At 52.2% G+C, this 9,358-nt stretch overlaps 1 protein-coding gene across 1 annotated transcript in view; it reads right to left on the bottom strand.

Moving 5' to 3' along the window:
- Window positions 1–5,663: 5,663 nt before the first annotated feature.
- The window catches only part of LOC144609888 (pro-neuregulin-3, membrane-bound isoform-like), a 437,458-nt gene continuing 433,763 nt past the window's right edge, over window positions 5,664–9,358 (bottom strand). The window contains exon 9 of the mRNA XM_078428270.1: window positions 5,664–8,410. Coding sequence (XP_078284396.1) covers window positions 7,888–8,410 — 523 coding nt within the window. The 3' untranslated portion in view covers window positions 5,664–7,887. The remainder of the gene's footprint in view (window positions 8,411–9,358) is intronic.

Genomic DNA, 9,358 nt, shown 5'->3' with positions numbered 1-9,358 from the left:
CCAGGAGAATGGCCGCATGTCATTCCTGCACTCTCTGATCATTCCCTATTTTTCACCCACGATCAGCAGCCACTCCAGGATGTTAACTGCCTTCAGCTGCTCAACAAACCTGACCTTGTTAACTGCAGCGGCTTTTCTTAAAGTCCCACTTTCTCTGCTCCTGCTGTCCACTCCTCCAAATGTGTGTGTGAGTGAAAATGTGCGTGTGAATATATCTGTGAGTGTATATCTGTGTGCGTGTACATGCTATAGGAGCAGAATTAGGCCATTCGGCTCATCAAGTCTACTCTGCCATTCAATCATGGCTGATCTATCCTTCCCTCTCAACCCCCATTGTCCTGCCTCCTCCCCATAAATCCCTGACACCCTGCGTGTATGTATATCTGTGTCTGTATATTTTGGCGGCACGGTAGCGCAGCGGTAGAGTTGCTGCTTTACAGCGAATGCAGCGCCGGAGACTCAGGTTTGATCCTGACTACGGGTGCTGCACTGTAAGGAGTTTGTACGTTCTCCCCATGACCTGCGTGGGTTTTCTCCGAGATCTTCGGTTTCCTCCCACACTCCAAAGACGTACAGGTATGTAGGTTAATTGGCTGGGTAAATGTAAAAATTGTCCCTAGTGGGTGTAGGATAGTGTTAATGTACGGGGATCGCTGGGCGGCACGGACTTGGAGGGCCGAAAAGGCCTGTTTCCGGCTGTATATATATGATATGATATGATGATATCTGTGTGTGTGTCTGTATATCTGTGTGTGTGTGTGTATATCTGTGTGTTTGTGTATATATCTGTGTGTAGTACTATGTGTGTGTGTGTATCTGTATGTAGTACTGTGTAGTACTGTATGTATATCTGTGTGTGTGTGTGTCCATCCCTATACGTGTACATCGGGGCCTCCTCCCCAATCTTGCATACCGTGGTTATTGGGCAAGACCTTGCTCTGTTCAGACTGTGTGGCCGTGGGTGTACAACTCCCTCCCCCGCCTTGTGTGTGAGTAAACCAGGCACAACCACATGGACATGTTGGGGAGGGCTTCTGACATCAGCCGAGAGGAGGTGCATTGCTGGAGAAGATAGAGCAGGGGGTGGGTGGGGTGGAAGCAGGTGATGGGTGGGATGGGGTGGGGTGGAGGATTGGTCGGGTGGGGGATGGGTGAAAATGATGAGTTTGATGGGGCAAGGGGTGGGTTGGGTGGGGTGGGGTGGGGCAGATGGTGGGTGCAGAGGATGGGTGGGGTGGGTGTGAGGGATGGGTGGGGTGGGTGTGAGGGATGGGTGGGTGGGTGGGTGGGGGCAGAGATGAGGGCATGGGTGGGTTGGGGCACATGGTAGGAGCAGAGGGGTGAGGTGGGTGCAGAGGATGAATGGGGTGGGTGCAGGGAATGGGTGGGGTGGGTGCAGGGGATGGATGGGGTGGGTGCAGAGGATAGGTGGGGTGGGTGCAGGGGATGGGTGGGGTGGGTGGGGTTGATGGGTGGGGTGGGGGCAGAGATGAGGGCATGGGTGGGGCACATGGTGGGAGCAGAGGATGGGTGAGGTGGGTGCAGAGGATAGGTGGGGTGGGTGCAGAGGATAGGTGGGGTGGGTGCAGGGGTTGGGTGGGGTGGGTGCGGGGGATGGGTGGGGTGGGGCGCATGGTGGAACAGAGGTTGGGTGGGGTGGGTGCGGGGGATGGGTGGGGTAGGTGCGGGGGATGGGTGGGGTGGGTGCAGGGGTGGGGTGGGGGCAGGGGATGGGTAGGTGCAGGGAATTCTTTGCCACAGAAGGCTGTGGAGGCCTAGTCACTGGATATTTTTTAGGCAGAGACAGATAGATTATTGATTAGTACGGGTGCCAGAGGTTATGGGGAGAAGGCAGGAAAATGGGGTTAGGAGGGAGAGATAGATCAGCCATGATTAAATGGCAGAGTAGACTTGATGGGCCGAATGGCCTAATTCTACTCCTATTCCTGATGACCTTATGACCCCACACTCTGGTGATGAGGCGTGAAGGGCCAATGGTCCTACCAGTGCCCAATGTCCCAATGTCAGGGGTCCCAGGACCTCCTGCTCCAAGCTCCCTGGTGATGCTGACATTAGGAACACTGCACATTGCCATCCCATACATCCCTGACAGGGAAGTTGTAATGAATTTGTAAGGGAGACTGGCACCAGTGATGCTGAATTTGCCAGGTGACACAAACAGACCTGGAATCAATCATTGTGCTGCTTTCTTGGAAAAGGGCACCTCTTTGGAAACTCAAATAATATAATAACAATAATAACTTATTGTTATTATTGCACTGATTATTGTTTGCTTGTCTTTTATGTGTGTGTGTGTGTGTGTGGGTGTGTGTGGGTGTGTCTGTGTGGGTGTGTGTGTGTGTGTGCGTGGGTGTGTGTGTGTGTGTGTGGGTGTGTGTGTGTGTGTGTGTGTGGGTGTGTGTGGGTGTGTACTGTATATACACACACTGAATTTTTTCACATTTATTATCTTGTTCACAGAGTAATGTGTTTACTGTATCTTCCTGTCTCCACCTATATCCTTCCTTTGTCCCGCCCCCTGACATCAGTCTGAAGAAGGGTCCCGACCCAAAACGTCGCCCATTCCTTCTCTCCCGAGATGCTGCCTGACCCGCTGAGTTACTCCAGCATTTTGTGAATAAATACCTTCGATTTGTACCGGCATCTGCAGTTATTTTCTTGTCCTGTGTTTACACATTCTGTTGTGCTGCTGCAAGTAAGAATTTCATTGTCCTACCTGGGACATTGTGACAATAAAACACGCTTGACTCTTGAGATGTTGAGATCTGAAAACATTCTGCTGCATTGCAGATTACCTGGGTTCACAGACCAGCCAAGCCTCTGGTTAAGACGTTCCAACACAATGACTGAGGCAAGGTGGGAAATTGCCCAGGTATGTCCTGTTTACAAAAAGCAAGGGAAAGCCAGTTTAGCAAATTGAGCGCCTGTCAATCTACGAAAAGTGATGGAAAGCATTATCAAGCAGCATTTACTCGGCCCATATCTACTCATTGATGGTCAGTTTGGGTCATGCCACATCTCCCCAGCTCCAATCCTATCAAAGCCTTGGTTCAATCACGGAGAGAAGAGGTGAGGTGAGGTGACACTGATTGTCCTCGATATCAAGGCAACATTTGACAGAGTGCAGCATCAGGAAACCCTTGTAAAAAGTAAAGAGTGGGGGAAAAACAGACAAAATGTGCAGGAAGGAACTGCAGATGCTGGTTTACAATGAAAATCGACACAAAATGCTGGAGTAACTCAGTAGGACAGGCAGCATCTCTGGAGAGAAGGGATAGGTGAGGTTTCGGGTCGACACCCTTCTTCAGACTAAGGCTGACCCTCAGTTTGAAGAAAGGTCTCGACCAGAAACGTCACCTATTCCTTTTCTCCAGAGATGTTGCCCGACCCATTGAGTTACTCCAGGTTTTTTGTGTCTATCTAAGACTGGGGGAATACTGGCTGGAATTGAAGGTCAATCCTAGGCACCAGTGCTCGAGACCCAACGACCTTCAGCTCTTTGTGTAGGAAAATAACTGCAGATGCTGATACAAATCGAAGGTATCACAAAATGCTGGAGTAACTCAGCGGGTCAGGCAGCATCTCTGGAGAGAAGGAATGGGTGACGTTTCGGGCAATGTGCAACATCAGGAAAAGAAGGGTCTAGACCTGAAACGTCACTGAATCCTTCTCTCCAGTGATGCTGCCTGACCCGCTGAGTTACTCCAGCATTTTGTGATACCTTCAGCTCTTTCATCGGATCATCGATGATCCTCCTTCCACCACAAGGCTGGAAGTTGACTAACGTTTGCACAGTTCAATTGCTTTCCTCAGAACATGAAGCAGTCACAAGGTCGTGAGGAATAGGTGCTGAATTAGGCCATCAAATCTCTCCGCCATTCAATCATGGTTGATCTACCTGTCCCTCCTAACCCCATTCTCCTACCTGCTCCCCCTACCCTCTGACATCTGCCCATGCCCGCACACATCTCAACTTGACCCCGTTCGGGCCTGCGTTTGGTAAACACCAACTAACAGCGATGCTACTCAAGTGCCGGGCAATGACTATCCCCAACAAAAGGGAGAGTAACCATCTCCCCGTGACTTTCAGTAACTTCACCAGAATCTCTGGTTACAATTGACCAAAAACATGATGAGAGCTTTTGCAATAACTACAGTGACGGGCAGAGTTTGGGTACCTTGCAGGTGGCCCCTGACTTCTCAAAGACGCTCCAAGTCAGGATTGTGCTGGAAAATCCTCCACCTACCTCGCTCGATGTGTTCAACGTCATCCAGGCCAACGTTGGTTGGCAATCCATCCACCATCCTTTCCTTGGCTTTCCCTCACCTTACCGTGAGATGATGCGCTTTGCGAGGGTCAAACATACATCATGAATGGCCGGACCACAGGCAGTTTTGACAATCCTGAGAATGGGATACAAGTCCAAAGATCTCTGAAGGCAGCAAGGTGGAGAAAAAGGCGCCAGGTCCCCCTGCTTTCATTAGGGGGGTGTAGAATGGTGGGAGCAGGAAGGTTATGGTACAATATTAGGAACTCTTGGCCAGGCCACACACACGCACACACACTGTGTACAGTTCTGGTCACCACACAATAGGGGAGATGTGATTGTGTTGGACAAAGTGCATGGAGTTTCACCAGTATGCTGCCTGAGATGGAACGTTTCACAAGTTATAATAGTGGAATTAGGCCATTCGGCCCATCAAGTCCACTTCGCCATTCAATCATCCTCTACACCTCCTTTCCAATAGAGCGCCCTTTAATTCTGAGGCTCTGACCTTTAGTCCAAGGCTCTCCCACCAGTGGAAACATCCTTTCCACATCCACTCGATCTATGCCTTCAGTTAGGAGGAGAGAATGGATTTTGTCCCTCTTAATGCAGAGGGTGGGAGGGAGGGGTGGAGGGAGAACCTGATAGTATGGTAGCAAGGTAGATAGTTCAGAACCATTCCCTGTTGCAGCGATGTCTAAGACCAGGAGGCATATGGTGAGGAGAGCAATGCCTGGAGAGCATCTGAGGAATAACTTTTTTCACATCGAGTTAGAAACTGAATCGCACTGCCTGAGAAGGTGACGTGAGATTCTCACTAAATGTCAAGAACCATCATCTGTGTGACCCTCGAATTGCCAGGACACAGTAGGTTAAGGGACAAAGTGCGAGCAAAAGGGATTAATATACACAGGGGCTGAGGGGACCTGTTTCTGTGCTATGTCTATTCTATGTCCATGGCACTCGGTGGATGCAAGGAGGACCACCACGAAAAATGCATGATCTATGCAGGGGGCTGCTCTGACAACAGCCCACCATCTCTTCCCCAAACCCCCTGGTCCTCTGCAACCAGGAAGGAGTGTCAAGTGCAAGGGAACATTACCTGTGGCTCCCCCTCCAAGTCCTCCACCATCCCGACTGGGAAAGCCCATGTCGTTGCTTCATCGTTGCCACCAATAAATCCTGGACCAGTTTGGGCAACAGCAAGGGCAACAGTTTGGGCCACCAAGGGCAACAGCTGGACCAGTACAACTGGGGCACCTTCACCTCAGGCACACTGCAGGGGTTTACAAGGACAACTCATGCACACCTCCCCAAGGCCAATTAAGGACGATGGGAATGTCTTGAGGAAAATGCAGAATCAAAGAGGCTCCATCAAGTTTTTAAATAGTTTTTAATTTGTACACCATGGGTTCCACCAGGTTGTGTGATGAATGGGGCCCCTGATTGGCTGTTTCAGTCACATGAACTCTGACACGGCATGAGTGAGGTGTGTGACCTCTGGTTTGCACAGGGCACCTCGCCTTGTGTGTGGGCTGTATGGTGGACGGAGGTGGTGGAGAGAGCAGTGGGAGGAGGGGCAGTGGGAGGGGGAGTGGGGGCGACAGAGGGGAGGGGAGCGGGGAATGGGAGGGGGAGCTGAGGGGAGGGGGGTGGGGGGAGCTGAGGGGAGGGAGGAGGGGGTGGGGGTGCACGCGGTGTGCCGTCATTTCACCACTCGGAGTCTCGGTGCTGGAGTGGCGTGGCATTATTCCCATAACCAAGCCATGCTACGTTAGAAATGCACCACGTCCTTGGTGCCTCCCATTGCAGTCCCTTGCAACATATCCAGCAGTACATACTTGGACTCATTCTTAATGGTACTCGAGCTACAGTTGAGGGGCAACGTAGAGAGAGATAGATAGAGAGAGAGAGACAGAGAGAGAGAGAGACAGAGAGAGAGAGAGAGAGGGAGAGGGAGAGGGAGAGGGAGAGAGAGAGAGAGAGAGAGAGAGAGAGAGAGAGAGAGAGAGAGAGAGAGAGAGAGAGAGAGAGAGAGAGAGAGAGAGAGAGAGAGAGAGAGAGAGAGAGAGAGAGAGAGAGAGAGAGAGAGAGAGATGATATAGAAATAGAGATGAACATACACAGCAGACAGAGAGAGAGACAGAGAGAGACAGAGAGAAAGAGAGAGATACAGAGAGAGACGGAGATAGAGAGAGAGATAGAAAGAGAGAGAGAGCAATCCCTTAGCAGCCGGAGCTGGGAATCCATCACTGAGATGGTGTGGGAACCCGTAGCACTCTTACTCCCTGTCACTCCAACCATTCCCCCAGAAACACACGACACTGGCCAACAGCTGGGGCTCACAGCTGGAGTTGGCTGCCCAAGGCCAACAGCTGGGCTCAGGTGGAGTACAGCGTGAGCAAAGGGCAACACTGGAGCCCACAGCCACAACGCTGGTGACCAAGGGCAACAGCTGGTTCACAGCTGGAACTCCAGGTGAGGAAGGGCAACAGCTGGAGCGCACGGCTGGAACACCTGGTCACCAAGGGCAACAGCTGGAATTGGGTCACCGAGGGCAACGGCTGGAACTCTTGGTCACCAAGGGCAACAGCTGGAACTCCTGGCCACCAAGGGCAACAGCTGGAACTCCTTGTCACCAAGGGCAACAGCTGGAACTCCTTGTCACCAAGGGCAACAGCTGGTTCACAGTTGGAAGTCCTGGTCACCAAGGGCAACAGCTGGAATTGGGTCACCAAGGGCAACAGCTGGAACGGGGTGACCAAGAGCTGGTTCACAGCTGGAACACCTGGTGACGGGGTCAAGGGAGACAGGGTCAGTTTGGTGTGACATGGGGGGGTGGGGTTGCAGAGTCAACATTGGGGAGATGCTGCTGCTACTCTGGTCTGGGCAGGCTCCACAACAAGAGCGTGCCACTGCCACACGGCAGGGCCCGGGCTCCACCGCACGGCACAGACTGCGCGGCCAAGTTAATGTGTTCCTCCAGACTCCGTGGCTTGTTCCCTTCTGCTTCCAGCCCCACAACGTGGACGCAGCTTCGACACATAGAAAGTAGGTGCAGGAGTGGGCCATTCGGCCCTTCGATCAATATGATCACGGCTGATCATCCAAAATCAGGTCCTGCTTTCTCCCCAAATCCCACGATTCCGTTAGCCCCAAGAGCTAAGTCTAACTTTCTCGTGAATAGCGTGTCGCGGACGATGTCTAGTCCGAAGCCCTCACACCTGGTAGGTGTGTTATCTCTCCCATGGTGCCCTTGCACGTCCCAACCTCTGTACCCCTTGGCTGTGCCAGTGGCAGTACCCAGGACCGGGCTTAGTCGTGAGAGTGAGGCTGTGCCAGCGGTGGAGGTGCTGGGAGTTAATCTGGTGAAACACAGCACGTCCCAATAAACACCCGCTGCGGACAATAGGCACTAAGATCTTCACCAGAAATAAAGAAACATTATCTGATAAAACAATACAAAATAGTTTCCATAAACCACTATGGGGGCAACAGACTATTTGGTTTCTAATTAAATGCTTTAAATAAATGCATATAAATAATTTTCCTCTCGTCATACTCTTCCCTTGTCCCAGGTTCACAATGCAATGAAGGTTCAGCGGGCAGAATGTCCCTTTCCCAGGTCACAGTCTCTGCACTGTTCCTTCTTCAGCAGAAACGGTACCTCCTCCGCCGAGGCCACAGGCAGGAAGTCCGTGTTCTCGCCCGCTTGCTCCTCGCACTCGTTAATCAGTTCATAGTCCTCGGGCTTGTGGCTGGCCAGAGCCAGCAGCTGGATCTGCATCTGCACTGTCTGTAGTAGCATCTCCACCTGCTGCCCGTCTGCTACGCGCAGCGGTGTGTTAGGGGCGCTGGCGCTGCTCAGCTCGGCTGGGAAGGAGCTGGGAGAGGTCTGGCCCCGCTCCCCGTCCCGGCACTCCCCGTCCCGGCGCTCCGCCTGCACACGTGCACAGCCCTTCTCCCCAATCAGTGGGGTGACGGGCACCGAGGCCACCCAGCCCTGCGCCGGCCTGCCACTGTCTCGCAGCTCCAGCGGGCACAGCTGCACCGGTCGGTGGAAGGCTCCGCGCCGAGCTTCACTGGGACTCTGCGGGCACGGCCCCCCAACGGCAGCAGCTCTGCGGGGAAACAAGGTGGAGAGACCACCAGACAGCAATCAGCACAGGCAGAGAGGCTGCACAACATGAGGGAGGCACACACATACATGCACGCATGCACGCACGCACACGCACGCACACACATACACACACACACGCACGCACGCACACACAGACATGCACGCACGCACGCACGCACACACACACATACACACACACACACGCACGCACGCACACAGACATGCACGCACGCGTGCACACACACACACACGCACGCGCACACACACACACACACACGCACACACATGCACACACACCGTGCACACACACACACACACACATATGCACACACACACCTACACACACACACACGCACACACACCGTGCACACACACACACACACACACACCGTGTGCACACACACGCACAGTGCACACACATACATACTTACGCCAACAGACATACATACTTACTCACTCATACATATTTACACACACGCACAGTGCACATGCACACAGAGCACACACACACATTGCACACACATACACACACACACATGCATACTTACACACAGTGCGCATACACACAGAACACACACACACACACACAGTGTGCACACACACATACTTACACACATATACATACTTCTGCACACATACATACACACATACACACACACAGTGCACACACAGTGTGCACACACACACACACACACACACACAGAGTGCGCAGCCACACACACACACACACACACACACATATATACATACACACCCACACTCACACACATATACACAAACGCACGCATATACCCACACCATACATATGCACAGTCTCGCACCAATATACACACTCATACATGTATATATAAATACATACACTTACGCACACCCTCACACAGAACACAGACACATACATAGTGCACACAAATAAACACACATATACATACACACATACTTACACACACAC

Source organism: Rhinoraja longicauda, chromosome 35 (genome assembly GCF_053455715.1).
Source record: "Rhinoraja longicauda isolate Sanriku21f chromosome 35, sRhiLon1.1, whole genome shotgun sequence".
Taxonomy (NCBI): Eukaryota; Metazoa; Chordata; class Chondrichthyes; order Rajiformes; family Arhynchobatidae; genus Rhinoraja; species Rhinoraja longicauda.
The sequence above is the reverse complement of the archived record's forward strand: the minus strand, read 5'-3'. Positions and strand labels throughout refer to the sequence as shown.